The 17858-nt window shown below is 38.6% G+C and overlaps 2 protein-coding genes across 2 annotated transcripts; both read right to left on the reverse strand.

Moving 5' to 3' along the window:
* Positions 1 to 3247: 3247 nt before the first annotated feature.
* On the reverse strand, positions 3248 to 4825 carry LOC133030580 (uncharacterized). The gene has a single exon (XM_061103372.1). The coding sequence runs from the start codon at positions 4823 to 4825 to the stop codon at positions 3248 to 3250; it is 1578 nt and encodes a 525-aa protein (XP_060959355.1).
* A 9932-nt stretch (positions 4826 to 14757) lies between these two features.
* Positions 14758 to 17646, reverse strand: LOC133030581 (uncharacterized). Its single transcript, XM_061103373.1, has 5 exons — positions 17605 to 17646; positions 16273 to 16509; positions 16009 to 16190; positions 15159 to 15392; positions 14758 to 15070 (listed from the first exon to the last, which is right to left on the reverse strand). The coding sequence occupies exons 1-5, from the start codon at positions 17644 to 17646 to the stop codon at positions 14758 to 14760; spliced, it is 1008 nt and encodes a 335-aa protein (XP_060959356.1).
* Positions 17647 to 17858: the final 212 nt, after the last annotated feature.

Here is a 17858-nt window from a genome sequence, read left to right on the forward strand (position 1 = left end):
TATCTGGCTACTTTTTGTTGGTATGCTGCTAACCGTATTTGTGAGGCTTCCCTACGATTTTCCAATAGGTCAAACGATTCATTAATCATCTGGTGATTACTGACTTGGTTGTATGTCACTCGTCGGTGGGAGGGTGGGTCTAGCTCGACCGGTATCATCGCATCATACCCATAAGCAAGGGCAAAGGGGGTATCACCAGTAGCTGTTCTTTCTGTCGTCCTATATGACCACAAAACTTCGGGTAATTGCTCTGGCCAGCTTCCTTTCGCTTCTTCGAGTCTTTTCTTCAAAGTGTCTTTTAAGGTCTTATTCACCGCCTCTACCTGCCCGTTTGACTGGGGGTGCGAGACCGCCGAGAAGCTCTTTACTATGCCATGCTTAATGCAGAAATTTGTGAACAGGACACTGTCAAACTGGGTACCGTTGTCAAATACCAATTTATGGGGTAATCCAAACCTACATATAATGTTCTTGACCACAAAGTCAAGCACCTTCTTGGATGTTATAGTTGCTAGGGGTTCGGCTTCTGTCCACTTTGTGAAGTAATCGACTGCTACTACCGCATATTGCACTCCTCCTTTGCCCTTAGGCAACTGACCGATCAAGTCTATACCCCAAATAGCGAAGGGCCATGGACTCTGCATTTGCGTTAGCTCGTTGGGTGGAGCCCTTGGTATTTTTGCAAACTTTTGACATTTTTCACACCTTCGAACATACTCCATGGAGTCTTCTATCATGGTTGGCCAGAAGAATCCTTGCCTCAGTACCTTCTTGGATAAGCTTTGCCCCCCAGCGTGATTACCGCAAAAACCTTCATGGACTTCTTCCATTAGTCGTTGGGCTTGGTCTTGATGTACACATCGTAGTAGGGGCATTGAGTACCCTCGCCGATACATGACACCATCAATGATTAGGTACCGGGTGGCCTTCCTTCTCATTTTCTTTGCCTCGTTTTTGTTTGTGGGCAATGTCTCTTGTTCTAAGTAAGCGGCTATGGGGGTCATCCACGATTGAGTTGTATCGAGTAGGAGTACTTCTTCTTTAGTGTGGATGCTTGGCTCGGGTAAGTATTCTATTGGCACAAGGCTGGCTTTATCTATCTTTTCACTTGTTGCCAACCTTGCCAAGGCATCAGCGGTAGCATTCTCTTCTCGTGGTATTTGTTGAATGGTGTACCCTTCCAGTTGGGCAAGCAAGTCTTGTATTTTGCTAAGGTAGGCCATCATTTTTTCTCATCTAGCCATGTATTCTCCCAAAACTTGATTTACAACCAGCTGGGAGTCGCTGTAAATGTCTAAGTGTCTGGCCTTCAGCTCTTTTGCTAGTTTCAGACCGGCAATTAATGCTTCATACTCGGCTTCATTGTTTGAGGCAGGGAAACCAAAGCGAATGGTCGTGTGAATTCGTTGTCCCTCCGGTGTTGTTAGGGTGATCCCCGCTCCTGATGACTGGTCGGTAGAAGAACCATCAACTTGTAGCTTCCAGGTTTCACCGGGGTAGTCTTGGTTTTCATTTTTCTCGGAGTTATGGACGTGTGGTTCAGGTGAATCGCTCAGGTCAGGCCTTTGGACGTCACTGGTTATTGTTGGTTGGTCGCCCTCTTGCGTTCCGGTACACTCGGCTACAAAGTCAGCCGGGGCACCGCCCTTTAATAGCTAATCTTGGCTGATACGTTATGTCATATTGCCCTAACTCTATTGCCCATTTAAGGAGGCGCCCCGATGTATCGGGTTTTTGTAGCACCTGGCGTAAGGGTTGGTCAGTGAGTACCATAATGGGATGAGCCTGAAAGTAGGGTCGAAGCTTCCTGGATGCTAAGATAAGGCAGTATGCAAGCTTTTCTATGAGGGGGTATCTACACTCTGCCCCAATCAGCCTTTTGCTCACATAGTAGACTGGGTGTTGTACTCTATCTTCCTCCCTTACCAAGACTGCACTAACTGCATGTTCTGTTACTGCTAGGTATAAGCTTAACCCTTCACCATCTAGGGGTTTCGAAAGAACCGGAGGCTGGGATAATTGCTGCTTTAAAGCTCGAAAGGCATTTTCGCATTCCTCAGTCCATTCAAATTTTTTGTTACCCCTTAGGATGTTGAAGAAAGGGACACATTTGTCGGTTGATTTGGAGACGAATCTACTCAAGGCGGCGATTCGGCCTGTTAAGCTTTGGACGTCTTTAACCTTAGTTGGGGACTTCATGTCGATCAATGCCTTTATCTTTTCTGGATTAGCCTCGATGCCCCTAGAGTTCACTATGAATCCAAGGAACTTTCCCAAGCTTACTCCGAAAGAGCACTTAAGAGGATTGAGCTTCATTCGGTATTGTCTTAGGATCTCAAAGCATTCTTTTAAATCTTCGATGTGCCCTTGGGCTTTCTTAGATTTGACCAGCATGTCATCAACGTAGACCTCCATGTTTCTGCCTATTTGCTCTTTAAACATCCGGTTGACCAACCTTTGATAGGTGGCTCCAGCGTTTTTCAAGCCAAACGGCATCACTTTGTAGCAATACAAGCCGACGTCCGTTCGAAAGCTTGTATGTTCTTGGTCAGGTGGGTGCATGCTTATCTGATTATACCCTGAGTACGCATCCATGAAAGTTAGAATTTCATGGCCTACATTGCGTCTACCAATTGATCGATTCTCGGTAAAGGAAAACAATCTTTTGGGCATGCCTTGTTTAAGTACGTAAAGTCAATGCACACCCTCCGGGTGCCATTTGGCTTTGGAACTAGTACGGGGTTCGATACCTGCATCGGGTAGTAGGCCTCTTTGATGAAATTATTGTTCCATAGTTTTTCCACCTCTTCCTTCAATGCCTTGGCCCTTTCTTTGTCGAGTAGCCTTCTTTTTTGTTGAACTGGCTTGAAGTTTTCGACGTCGATGTTTAAAGCATGACTTATCACGGTGGGGCTTATTCCCTCCATGTCTTCGTGTGACCAAGCGAAGACATCTTGGTTTTCCCTTAAGAACTGGATCAAAGCGGATCTTATGTCCTCAGGAAGGTTTTTCCCGATCTTGATTAATTTGGATGGTTGTTTGGGGTCTAATGGCATTTCCTCCAATTCTTCAATCGGACCAACCCCTGTATCAATGTCCCCAAAACGGGGATCAATGTCTTCGACCCCGTTTTGGGCGAGCCTTCATTGTTGAGAACTACTCGCCGCAACTTTGAGGGATTTGGCTGCTTTCTCCTTGGTTGTGATGGATAGGTTGTAACACTCTTGTGCTACTATTTGATTGCCCTTCAAGTAGCCAATTCCACCCTTGGTAGGAAACTTGACGAGGAGGTGAAAGATAGAAGTATTTGCTTTCGGGTCATACGGGGTTGGGCGGCGATTAAGGCGTTGTAGGGAGATATTGTATCCAATACCACGAATAAGGCCATGATAGTGACACTCTTGGGGGCTGTTCCCACTGTCAATGGTAACTTAATAAGTCCAGCTGGTGCCATACCACTTCCTGTGAATCCATAGATGAGATGTTCGCAGGGCTCTAAATCCTTTGCTCCCAAACCCATCCTTTCCAATGAGGACTTGAAGAGGATATTGGCTGATGACCCATTATCAATCATTGTCCTTGCCACAATCATATTGGCGATTTGTACCTCTACTACCAAAGGGTCGTTGTGTGGGTATCGAACGTGTTTGGTGTCCTCTTCAGAGAACGTGATTAACTCATGTTCATAACGAGGTTGCTTGGGAGCTCGCTCTTGGACAGCCAACACATCGTTACCCAGTTCATGTCGCAGAGACCGAGCGTACTTCTCTCGGGACTTTCCGGAGTTCCCCGCAAGGTGAGGTCCTCCAGATATAATGTCCAAACGGCCCGCAACGGGGGGAGGTAACAATTGTTGGTCATCTCCAACTGCTTGTTGTTGTTGTTGTCGTTGGGGCCGGTCATTGTCCCGTCGTACATATCTTTTCAAGTTGGGGTTGTTTTGTCTTATGAGAAACTCTATTTCCTCCTTCAGATTATTGCACTCATCGGTGTCATGACCGTAGTCATTGTGGAATCGACAAAACTTGTTCATGTCGCGTTTGCTAATGTCCTTTCTCATGGGATAAGGTTTGCGGTACGGTACCACTGAGTGAGTTGCATTGTAGATATTTTCTCTTGTGTCCAGGAGCAGGCTATAGGTGGTGAACCTTGGAATTGGATCTCGCCTGGGCGGCTCGGGGGTATTCTTTAGTCTTTTGTTATCATTGTTGTTACCGCCATTACTGTTATTCCCTCTCTTACCATTGTTGGAGCCATTCCTAGCGTTACCCCCTTGAGAGCTTTGACTATTTGAGCTTGTTCCGTTTTTTTTATTCTTAGTGTGGTTGAAGTTTTGAGCGTTTCGCTCGGCTTCTTCCAATTTAATAAACTCATCTGCTCTGTCAAGAAAGTCTCTCATAGTATGGGTTGGTTTCCGCCTTGTATCTTTCCATAGCCGACTTCCCACAAGGATGCCCCCCATGATGGCGGCCCGCTTGCCATCATCGCTTAGATTTTTTACTTTGGTTGCCTCTTGCATAAAACGTTGAATGTAGTCTTTAAGTGGCTCATCGGGCTTCTGCTTGATGGCGACTAAGTCACCCAACTCTGCTGGTATCTGTCGGGCTGAAGAGAATTGGGTGTAAAATAACCCCTCAAATTCATCCCAAGAAGTAATTCTTCCTGGGGGTAGTTTAGTAAACCATTGTTGCGCCGTGTCCGTGAGGGTTGCAGGGAAAATTCGACACCTAAGGTCATCCCTGATTCCTTGAAGGTCCATTTGGATTTTGAAGTTCTCCACATGAGTTAATGGGTCTTCACTACCCGTGTACTTGCAAGTGGGCATCTTGAACTTGGCTGGAATAGGGAGGTCATTAATCATTTGGGAGAAGGCAGACCCTCTCCTCCTTTCGAGGTCCAAATCAGTGGGTTTTGGTGCGGTAAGGTCCTTGACTAATCGAGTTAACTCGTCCAACCGAGCCTGGATCACCGGATCTGTGGCTGGTTGAGGTTGAGCAATATTGGCACCAACATTTGCTTGGTCCCCTTGGTCTGGCTCAGGTGGGTTCACTATGTTGGAACCGCGATTGTCTCTATTTCTGTTGAGGGCGTCTCGCAGTCTGCCCGCCGGGGGCCTACCGTTCAAAAGCGGCCAGTTCTTGGCCTCCTTCCAGCGTTCTGACTATCAGCCCTTCCATCAGCCGGGGGTGGTACTTGGTCATTCCTACCCCTTTGGGGTGGATTTTCAGGTTGATGTTGCCTATTAGGGGCATACGGCCCTCTAGCTTGATAACCCCCCATCTCATGATTTGGCTGGTTGTTAGCCCGACTTTCAGCTTCATCATCTCCATGACCATCAGGGTAGTCTGGATGGTAGTCACTGTTGACCTCAGGGTCTTCTCTTCTCTCTCTGGGCCTACTATTTCTTGGGCGATCATTGCCATCTCGTGGTTGGCCACGTTGATCACGGGGTTGCCATTCCCTACGCTGGGGTGTCCTTCCACTATTTCTGCTACGATCACCATTATTGTTTCTAGAGTTTCCTCCACCACTCCGCCTTAAACGGACATTGTGGGAGTCATCGCGTCCCATATGATGGCCGGGTAAGACTTGCTCATCAACCGGGGGTGGTCGGTTATTATTGCGGGGAACCCTGTTGGAGGGGTGACTTCTAGTCCTTTCTTGATTCCTTGGGCGCTCTTCAGGTCCATAGACCACCCTCTCCCTATGGTTCCTTGGGGTAAGGACCTCCCGAGGGTAGGTTTGAGGTACCTGTTGATTGTTGGCATCAGTACCCATCCCTTGAGTGTTTTGGTTGAAGTAGCTACGTATTAAGTCAGCAGCCTCTTGGGTGCGACGATCTTGGTCGTCTTGGCGCCTCCTCATCTCACGAGCATGATCTTCGAGCCAAGATTGGAATTCTCTCCTTTGATTAGCAAGACTTTCAGTCAGGGCCTCTCGAGTTTGATTTTGCTCTTGGTGCACAGTTTGAAACTGGCCTTGCATCTGGCCTATCGCGTCTCGCATTTGATCCATCTCGGGGTCAATTCCCTCGATGTCAACATGGGGTTCATTACACGGCGTAAAGATGCCAGGGCCGCGGCCAGTCTGAGCTTGGCCCGCCCCGTTAGTAGGTGGGACAAAATTTCTAGGATTACCTCTTCCGATGGCGCCATCAGCAGCGCCGCCTCCTGCGGCAGTGGCATTGGTGGTATGCCCAGCAGTTGTCTGTCCAGTGACTGTAGTTCGACCAGTTGCTCCATGGCCTGCGGTTTGAGCGGTGGTGGTAGTGCCGCCGTTTCCTGGACGTGGGGGTCGTTCTCCATTGTTTCCAGCAAGGTTGCTCGCTGATGGAACTTGGTGGGCACTTTCCATCTCTTCGTCAGGTCGCTCTTGAGATCTTCGGGTTAACACCATTTTTTCCGGGGAAAAACTTGAAGATTTTGGCTAAAGCTCTCAATGAAAGCACCAAAATGTTGACTGGATTTTTAGCCAACCGACGCGGAGTCGTAATAAATGAGATTTAGACCAAAATCACAATAATAAATGCAGTTAATAATGCCGGAATTCGTAATAAATGTAAATAAAAGACACCGGAATTTAAAGAGGTTCGGCCCCGGATGTCGGTAATAGCCTACTCCCCTTGAGTTTTATTGATCTGAGTTGCAATAGTCAAGAACAGGCTCTTGATTGCAAAGAATGAGAAATCTTTATTTTTCTAAGTGTTTCAGAATGCCGATCCCCTTCCCAGGTCATGGGTGACCCCTTATATAGGGGAGGGGGGTCGGTGCTTCTCGCTTCAGGAGACGCGACCAACGCGGAACCGTCTCCTTGATTTTCGGAGGCGGTTGGAGTCTGATATTTAGGAAAATATCCCGCTATTTTCGTGGGTTGACAACTGTCTTTGAGCCTTTCGCGGGATTTTAACATTTGAAGGAGTCACTGATGACAAGGGTCCCTTATGGGTGTGACATGGTCGTCAACCACCTTTGAGGATTAAGCCCATACTTGGGGGTAACACCCTCGAGACTCTCGCTGAGGGGGGATGACCACTATCATAGTTAGGTGACTCCCCCATGGTCCAACTTGAGAGAGAGAGGGGGGGTTCCCCCCCTTAAACCCAAGTTGGGGGGGGGTCCCCCCCTTAAACCCAAGTTTTCTTTTGGGGGGAGAAGAACAAACACCCATATTAAGGGGGCATCTCAACAGTCATGGCTTTACTCCTTCTTCATTAATTTAGTCCCGGTATTTTTGTGCCACGTGGTGCTATTCTTGACACGTCATCGTTGTCAAAATTTGGGTAAACACAACCCAAGTTTTAATAAAACCAATAAAATTTAATGTAAGCCCAAATAAAAGTCTAACATTCTCCCACTTGGGCTACATTAATCTTTAATACATATATATTATATATCAAAATAATTTTGTTTGAAAACGACTCATGGGTTGAACAACAGAAAAACATTTGTGGCCACTTTAAAAAATGATAGTTCTCTGATAGCATCTCAACATACCGGTCCAATTTAACCTTTGATAATGAACTATGACAATCATATTATTTTTAACTCAACAAAAGACATTCATAATCACAAATACCAAAGTATTAAATCGACATGGTCAATAAGTCTAGTAGTATGGTAAGGAATTATGTTCAACATGTGATCAATTTAAAATAACATAATATCCTTATCAGTCTTCAATTTCACTGATACCGTGATGCTTAATAAATAAGCCAGTGAAATTAAACATACACCACTTAAAATAAGTAAGTGTCACTAAATATGCTTAAAGAATTAAGCCAACAACATATCATTGTCATTAAGCAAATAAATTTAAAAGACAATGATCACAACAAGATATGAACTACATGCTTTCAATTCAATTATTCTCGAGAATATAACAAAGCCTAACTGAAAGCATAAACATCCAATAATCAAAAAAAGTATTGGCCCACAAAGTAGTTCATAACATCAACAAGCAAATTACATATAATTGTAATCTCAAAAGATAAAGCAAGAAACTCCCACTAACCCAAAGGAACAAAAGATTATAAAATGCTCATATTAAAAACATATTTATCAAACAATATGACACTTAATCCTTTGGTTAGAGGATCTACAAACACCAACTTGGTCTTTCAATATCCTATCACAATGTCTCCTTTCTTAACCAAGTCTTTAATAGTGAGATACTTTATTTCCTTATATTTAGAAGCACTACTAATCTCATTATTCTTTGAAAAGAAAACAACAATACTATTATCACAATAGATTAGTATAGGAGAGGAAATAGGATCAACTAGTCGTATCTCTAAAATCAAATTCTTTAACCATAAAACTTGCAAAGATGCCCCATAACATGCAACAAATTTAACATACATAGTAGATGATACGATCAAAGTCTATTTAACACTTTTTCAAGAAATAGCAACACCAACAAAAGTGAAAATATTGCCAGAAGTTGACTTTAAATCATCTACATAACCACCAAAATCTGAATCTGAATAACCAACAACTTAAAGATTGTTGACATGCTTATACACAAGCATAAAACTCTTCGTTCTATGCAAATATCTTAAAACTTTATTAGCTGCAACCCAATGATCATGGCCAGGATCAGATAAATATCTCCTAAGAACATCGACCATGAAAGCAATATCAGGTCTAGTGCAAACCTAAGCATACATCAAACTCCCTACTGCACTTGCATATGAGATATTCTTCATTGCTTCTCTTTCTAAGTTGTTCTTGGGACAATGTTGCTTAGTAAATTTGTCCCTTTCAGAATAGGAACGAAACCAGCTTTACACAAATCCATGTTGAACCTTTTGAGCACACGAGTAACGTAAGCTTCTTGAGGTAAGCCAAGAACTTTTCGATTCCTGTCACGATGGATCTCAATCCCCAAAACATAGAATGCCTCTCCAAGATCTTTCATATCAAAATTGGAAGACGGAAAATTTTTTGGTCTCATTTAGTAATGAGAAATCACTGCTGGCAAGTAAAATATCGTCTACATAAAGAACAAGAAAAATATGATGACTCCCACTGATCTTCATATAAATACACTAGTCAAACTTGTTCTCGATGAAACCCAACAGTGTCACAACCTTATTAAACTTCAAGTACCACTGGTGAGATGCCTGTTTGAGACTATAAATGGATCATTTCAATTTGCAAACCAAATTGTCATTTCTATTTTCCTCGAAGCCTTCAGATTGAGACATAAAAAATTTGCTCACTCAATTCTCCATTCAGAACAATAGTTTTAACATCCATTTGATGCAACTCTAAATCAAAATGCGCAACTAAGGTCATAATAATTCTGAATGAATCTTTAGTAGAAACAGGTGAGAAAGTTTCAGTGTAATCAATACCTTCTCTTTGAGTAAAGCCTTTAGCCACTAAACGCGCTTTAAACCTTTCAATCTGTCCCATTTTATCCTTTTAGTTCTTAAAAAAATTCATTTGCAACCTATTGGTTTGAAACCATCAGGTAATAGAACTAACTTCCTCATATATATTATTTTTGTCCATGAACTTAATCTCATCATTCATAGCTTCTATCCATTTTGAAGAATGTGGACAATTAGGTGCTTCACTATAAGTGAGAGGTTCCACAAAATGACCAAGATTACATTCACCTTCTCCAAGGTAAATAAAATTATCATCACACCTTATTGACATCTTTTGTCTTTGAGATCTCCATATAGGAGGTACTTCTGGAATAACCTCTATTTATTGACCATCATTTTGAATGACATATTCCACAATTAGATTTCTCTGATAACAAGACCCTCATCAACAACAAAACCTTCTTCAATAATAGGTTCCTCATCAATAGTAGGACCCTCGTCATCTTAAATAGTAGGAGCAATATATTCATCAGCAATGGGAGCGTTATCAACTAGAGTAAGAATAAGACTGCTATTATTATCATCTCTTGAAAAAGACATAGGAATAAAAATTCCTTTAGATGACTCCCCCATTTCAAGAGATGGTGAATGAATATTTTCAGCAACATCAAAATTTAGCAGTCTGAGATTCAACAATTCACGTACCACGAGTAGGACAGTAAAAGCGATAGCCTTTTAATCGCATTGGATAACCAATGAAATAACAAAGATTTGTTCTCGGATCTAACTTTTTCAAATTAGGATCATAAATCTTTACTTCAGCTGGACAACCCCATATACGAAGATGATTCAGACTAGGCTTCCGCCCAGTCCACAACTCAAAAGGGGTCTTGGGAACAGATTTACTGGGAACATGATTTAAAATATAAGTTGCAGTCATAAGTGCTTCACCCCATAAAAACTCTGGAAGATTTGTTCTACTCATCATGCTTCTCACCATATCCATGAGAGTGCGATTTCTCCTTTCAGCAACGCCATTTTGCTCAGGTGAACCAGGCATAGTGTATTGAATAACTGTACCATTTTCTTGTAAGTACTCTGCAAAAGGCCCCATGTGTTGTCTAGATTCTGTATAACGACCATAATATTCTCCTCCACAATCAGAATGAACAACTTTGATGACTCTTCTTAATTGTTTCTCAACCTCATTTCGAAAAATTTTGAATTTATCAAGGGCGTCAGATTTTTCTTTAATTAAATAGGTGAATCCATAACGAGAAAAATCATTGATAAAAGTGATAAAATACTTGTTTCTGCACAACGTGGTGGAATAAGGACCACTAATGTCAGTGTGGATAATTTCCAATAAAGATTGACTGCGGTTTGCAGTCTTCTTTCTTGTTTTAGTCAATTTTCCACGAGTACAATCAACACAAGTATCCCAACCAAAAACATCAACAGGAGGAAGAATTTTAGCTAGAAGGAATCGATCATTTTTGTTTAGAAATATGACCCAATATATCGTGCCATAATAATAAGGATGTTATTTTAATATAAGATTTCTTACCCACAATATTCACAGCATTGAAAAAGGAAGCTAAGGAAGTCAATGATAATTTGAAAAGAATATCAGAGTAAAAACAGTTTCCAATTATTCGGAGTCAAACATAATGTTAACACTATAATTGGTAAAACGAAAAGAAAATTATTGTTTAACTAAACGCGGAAGCGAAACTGAATTACTTTAAAAGTAAGAATCAAGAAAGTACTGTTCAAAACAATCTGAACACTAAACTGTAATTCAAGAATAAATATGCCAACATAGATAACATCATCGCTAACATAAGTGCCACTTTAAGCTTTGACTCCTTCGCACTTATCTTCTTGAAATCCCTTAGCCTCTGGTTGTGGTTTTTTCTCTTCATATTTTCTTTATCCTTTGTTGGGCTTGAGTTGAGAAACAAAGTGAGAAGACTCATTTTTTTCATTTTGTTAGCTTGCTTGTTTCAGCTACACACTGAGAAATTAGATCACTAAAACTCCATGTTTTATTATAAGTGTTTAGGCTGTCTTGATAAATCTAAAAGAGGTAGGAAGTTCATGAAGAACTTGAAGAATAGTGTAAAAGTCAGGAAGAGGAATATTATGATCTTTCAACTTGGACTGAACATTAAAAAATGCAGAATAAAATCTCGCACTCCTTTTAATTCCTCATACTTAATGGTTGTCATTTTATCCATAAGATGTCCAGCTTCAGCGTTTTCACCAGTGTCATATAGTTTTTCTAAAACATTGAAAAACTCATTAGCATTTGTGGTGTTTGGCAAACCACCAAAAGATGTTCAGGAATTAAACGTTTCATAGCAATGAGACTAAGATGATTTGAATTTTTCCAATGTGCATGAAGAATTTTTGGGCAACAATTCTGATATTAGTATAAGATCAGCAGATTTTTCTTCTCGAAGGCATAAGTCCAAATCTATTATGCCTAAAGCAATTTTCACATCTCGTTTCCATGTCTTAAAGTTGAAGCATTCAGAATTCAGATGAAAACGTTATTGTTGTTCGCAAAAAGGAGACCGAAAAATCCAAAAAATTAAAACTTGAATAAGCAATATGAGCAATGCATTAGAAAATATTGTAGAGTCAACTGGTCATTATAAACTCCCCTTTGGGGTGAGAATATAACACACACATGATCTACCTTCATGAAGTTAACAACAAAGAAAAAATACATATCATTTAAGAATTTTATTACCTTTGGGCAAATAAATTTTTTAAAAATATGTATTAATTCAAGCAAAAAACTAATAATAAATTTATATATTTAAATTATTACCTTTGGGCAAATAATTAAAATATATACATTTAATATTAACTCACTTCATGGAATGTGAACTAATATATGTAAATACTACCTTTGGGCAAGTAATTACACATATAGTCAACCAAAAGATATAATATTTTCTTCAACATGTGAAATTTGGTGATAAAATAGTCATTGAAAATTAATAATTTTCAACCAAATTTCCAAAAGAGATATATAATTGCTTTTATTATATTGATAATCAAAAAATAAAGTGTCCACCATAACACGTTATTTTTGTATCAAACAATCAAGTTTTATAACTTTAGAACAACAAATAATGGAAAAATGTGAAATAAAGAATATTGGTGGAGATTACATAGTCAAGATAAATCAAATAAGAGAGTGACTATGTCTTATGGAACGAGAAGAAACCCAAAAAAAATTTCTATGATCGACAGATTTCGAAAAATCATCAAAAAATATTTTTAATAATTTTTTAACTACATAATTATCATTAAAATAATAATAATTATTAAAAGGAGTCAAAAAATTAATTAAAAATCATAGAAAAATCAGAAATTTAATTTTAAACACGATGGAAAAAAAAACGTCGAAAAACGACACTCCAGGAGGCCTCACGCGCCTCCTGCGCGAGTGGGCGTTGCTGCTGGGACGGTCTTCTTCAACCTCCAGCGGGTCGGATGCGGGTCACGCGACCCGGTCGGCCCCAGTCGAGTCTGTCCAGTTTTCCGGCCAAAAAAACGACGAAAATACGCGATTCTTGATGGGTTTTGCTCGGGATGGAAATTCTAATTTATCTATGCTACTAATTTCGGGTATTAAAGATTAAATCTCTAGATTTCATGGCAAACCCAATCCGAAAATTAAGAACTTAAAAAAAAATTGATTGTGATATCAATTCCGATTGAAACACGAAATAAATGGTGTAAGAAGGTTGATAAACAATTGATAATGAGATATCTATAATCAATTTTAGATCAAAAACAATAATATCAAAGCACACAAATTATAATTTCATATTATAATTATATAAACCCTAAAACTTTAAACTTAAAATTCTCATAATATACATAATGATTTCATGCAAATAATATATCAATTGAAAGAGAATTTAACGATCAATAAAACCCCTAAAGTTTTAAGATTTAAAAACAAAAAATTGAACATAAAATAATAACGAAATTGATATGTAATTTTAGATAATTAACATATAAAAATTAATTATACTAATTATAGGTTCTAAATCATATACAATAGGCAATCTGATACCACATGTTAGAAAAATTAATATAAACCCCAAGATCAATTTGTATATAACATAGAACACAATAATAAGATATAATAATTAGGTATGTGTACCTGATTGATCCATAGCAATTATCACTGTTTGATCCACAGCAGTTACTCCACTTTGATAGTGCAATACTATCAACTAAGTCTTCCTCCCTAGATCTCTAAATCAGAAGCAGTTTATTTATCTGATTATCAAAAGGTATACAATTGTGATGAGACAATATGTATTTATAGAGTTAGGGAGGGGACTTAGCTACAAAACCCTAGTTGGACTGGGCCTGCTCATCAAAGGCTTCAGTTAACTAGAAAAGCCCACACTTCTGCTTCACCTAGACTTTACACACAGATGCTAAGCCCATTAACAATTGATCACCAACAACATGGGCTAACACAGCAAAGAACTATCCAATCAACTCAAGTTTTAATAAAACCAATAAAATTTAATGTAAGCCCAAATAAAAGTCTAACATATATGAAAATTAACATTAAAATGTTACTCATTTTCTTGGATTGGATAGATCTAATCCAATCCAATGTATAGTGGACTTAAAATATTGGATGAATCCGATAGGATCTAATAAATACTAGGTCTAAAATTTTGGATAAATCCAAATTAAACCAATAAATATATATGAAATATATCCAATGGATAGAACCGATCCAATCCAACATCCAATAGATGTTGGATCAATTGGATGACTGAAATTAATTAGATCGGATCGGATGGTAAAATCTAACATCCAATATATCATTGGATCGAATCTAGATAGTCCTAAAAATATTGAATGTGGTTCAGTGAACACTCCTAGAGATATGACTTGTGGACATATAAATCTCACAAATTACTAAAAGCATCTCTAATGGTGCAACATTTCACCAAATTGGTGTGGAATCTTCACACTATTTCACTTCAATGGTACAGTAAATTGTACACCAAATTCTATACCATTAATGGTGTTGAATTTTGAATCTACACCAATTTGGTGTAAAACTTTTCTTTTGTATTCTAACCCTTGTTTTAATTTCTTCTAAAAAATAATCTTAGATTTTTTTTTATTAAACTGAAACGTTCATCCATTACAATAGAAATCAACTCAGACGGAGCATTAAGCTCATTAAAATTACAATCTGACAGAAAATAGGATTGTCTAGCAATCCAATGGGCAGCCCTATTTACAGATCGCTTAACAAAAGAAATTAAGACATTGTTTAAAGTAGAAACTAACACACGACAATCATGCACCGACATTCCAAACTGAGAGGTCATTTTGACACCTCCATTAATAGGTTGAACTACTACTTATGAATCTGTCTCTATTTCCACATCATCTAAATGTTGTTTTTTTATCCAACTCAAAGCCTCCTTCACTCCAATTGCTTCAGCGATTTCAGGAGCAACCACACCAAATTTGCTTATAGAACCAGCCTCTACAAGCATTGCCGACAGGTCTCGAACAACATAACCAACACCAAAACTATTTTCAGCTTCAAAAATGGCTCCATCAACATTTATCTTGAACTTATGATTCATAGGTTTCATCCAATGCTCTCTTCCATTACCATAATTTACATTAAGTAAAGGAGCTGCCTTTTGAGCTTGAGCACTTTTCCAACTGTCAAGATTAGTCCTTGCCGATCTTACCACTTCAAAAATTATAGTAGTTTTTTTATTCCACAATATATATTTCATTACGAGCCAACCAAATACGCCAAGCAATCATGGCCATCTCTTCCACAATCTTAGTTTTTTTATTCAGCAGAGCATCACCAAACCAACTTGCAAAATCAGAGATCCCCCCACCAGTAAAGTCGATTGCAGAAATATTCCAACAAGACTTAGCAAAGTCACATTGAGTAAGAATATGGGAAATAGTTTCAACATCAACATGACAAAGGGGACATGTTAAATCCACATTAAGAGCAGCTCCAAGGAGACTGCAAATAAATGGTATGGTGTGTATATATGTTCCAAGGAGGCTGCATATCATGCAGCATTTTGATGTTTTATGTATATATCGTGCACTGCAGTCACGACATTTTTTTTTTATAATTTAGTTAATATTTATATATATTTATATTATTGTATTTGTAAAATTAAAAATTATTTTTTGGAAAATTTTACAGTGCATATTTTTAAAAGTGATGTACGAATCTATTCCTATTTGTTTCGGCACTCGACAAATTTTTTAGTCTATTTTTTTCTTATATAGTAGTATATATTATCATTATTTAAGACATTCTGTAAAATTTAGAAAAATTTAATATGCCGAAAATAATGCACTTCTTTAAAAGTGTGGTGCACTGATATAACAATTGTGATCATTTTTGTTAATTAATATGATATTATTTTTTATTTTATTAAAAAATTAATATAATAATAAGGAATATTTTTTTAGTGTAATTTTTGGTGTTATGGTTGGAGTAGAAATACTTTTTGACACCAAATTTAGTGATAGTGTAACACCAAATTTGGTGTTTCCTTGGAGATGCTCTAACATGTTTGGATGAGAGTTGTACCTTAGTAGGAAGACAACCTGTCAAGGAACGTCACACCATATGCTGAACTTTAGCAGGAACATTCAATCTCCAAAGCTGCTGCCACTGTTTTTCTGCACCAGCAGTCGGCCAACTTCCATTTAGTTGCTGCAGCAACTTATATGCACTTCGAACCGGATACTCCCCTGAAACTTCTTTAGACCAGCACCAGCAGTCACTACAAGGATTTTCACATAACTGAATTGACAAGATTAAGTTCCTGTCATGTTCATTGAAAATATCATGCACTACTTCCTCATTCCAGCCCCTTTTTATTCACCTTCATAAGGCAGTCAACCTTTCTACCAACAAGACTTGGATGGTCAGTTGTAATACACTGATTTTCTAACCCAGGAAGCCACGGCACACCAAGAATAGCAGTTGACTTACCATCCCCAATAGTTCTTCTTGCACCCGAACTAAGCAAACTTTTAGCTTCCCAAACACTTCGCCAAATAAAACTTGGGTTAGAGCCCAATTCAGCAAAGAGAAAATTCCCATTAGAAAAATATCTAGCCTTGTAGAGTTTAGAGACAAAAAATTTATTACAAAAGTAATAATTAATTTAATTGAAATGCTAACATGTTGAAAAATTCAAAATAACAATAACAAAAATACTAATATTAATATTAAATAAAATAAAAATAACATAACGCTAAATTATAAAATTCAAAAGAATAACATAATGAAAATAAACAAATCAAGAATACAAATATCAAATGACAATGTTAGTTTCTAATATTTTTCTGGTCGACATAGACAAATCAAGGCAATGAATACTCACTATGTTCTTCGAAGTGTATTAATTGATCATATGTAGGAAACCTATAATAATTAAGGTGATTTTATATATTTTTTTATTAAAAAAATAAAATATGTAATTTTTAATTGATTTGATAAATATTTTTTATAAATTTATTTTAAGATCTTAAATTTTTATTAATAGTCATCATATAATTATGTTATAAATTAGTTATTTTAGTTTATCAATAATAGTGTTACATGTGAGATTTTTCTTAGTAAAATATATTTATTTAGTGAGATATTTGGTATAATATTTAGTGTAAATTATGAGAGTTACTGCATGAATGTAAATATATTTTACACAAGTTTAGTGTAAATATATTCCAAGTGGATCGTCCATGGAAAGGATTTTTATCCCAAACCCATCTCTTCTGACCATGAGAGGGTGGTTAAGGTGGCGGATCTGCTCACGAGTCAGGGGGACTGGGATATCTCCATTCTCAGGTCCTTGTTTGACTCTGACACGATCTTGAATATCCTTAAAGGGGGGAGGCCATGTGGTCAGGGGAGAGACAGGTGGATTTGGACTAAGGAAAGTTGCGGAAAATTCTCCACTAAGTCTGCTTATTTGCTTCTGGCAGACGAGAGAACCCCTGCCTGTGTGGTGGCGCCGACCTTATGGAACAAACTTTGGAACTCCAAAATTCTCGAAAAGCATAAATTCCTTTGGTGGGGTATTCTCTCTGACGCTTTACCGATCCGCGACATCCTAGCTAGGAGGATCCCAATCGAAGATGACACTTGCCCCTTGTGTGGGGAGGCTGAAGAGTCTATGGAACATCTTTTCCTCTATTGTAACTTTACTTACCACCTTTGGAGGTCCTCTCCTTGGGGAGTCTTCCCGATCCATGATTCTAGGAGTCGAGTTTGGGATTGGGTGAAATTTCTGTGGAGCATAAGGTTGGAAGGGGTGGACTTAGATAAGATGTTTCTTTATGCTTCTATCGTGGTGGACACAATCTGGAGTACCCGTAATAACAAGGTACATAACTCTCTTCAGAGTAATATTGTGACTATCATTGACTCTATCTCTCACAGTTACACAGATTATGCCTCCTGCTT

This window comes from Cannabis sativa, chromosome 8, assembly GCF_029168945.1.
Source record: "Cannabis sativa cultivar Pink pepper isolate KNU-18-1 chromosome 8, ASM2916894v1, whole genome shotgun sequence".
Lineage (NCBI taxonomy): Eukaryota > Viridiplantae > Streptophyta > Magnoliopsida > Rosales > Cannabaceae > Cannabis > Cannabis sativa.

What these genes read in the sequence shown, in the direction of transcription:
- LOC133030580 (XM_061103372.1), bottom strand. Translation starts at nt 4,825, where the DNA reads ATGCCCACTTGCAAGTACACGGGTAGTGAAGACCCATTAACTCATGTG.
- LOC133030581 (XM_061103373.1), bottom strand. Translation starts at nt 17,646, where the DNA reads ATGGATCGGGAAGACTCCCCAAGGAGAGGACCTCCAAAGGTG. An exon ending in GGAGAGGACCTCCAAAGGTG is followed by an intron (nt 16,510 to 17,604) that starts GTAAGTAAAGTT and finishes AAACTCTACAAG; the next exon opens with GCTAGATATTTTTCTAATGG. An exon ending in GCTAAAGTTCAGCATATGGT is followed by an intron (nt 15,393 to 16,008) that starts GTGACGTTCCTT and finishes ATTTATTTGCAG; the next exon opens with TCTCCTTGGAGCTGCTCTTA.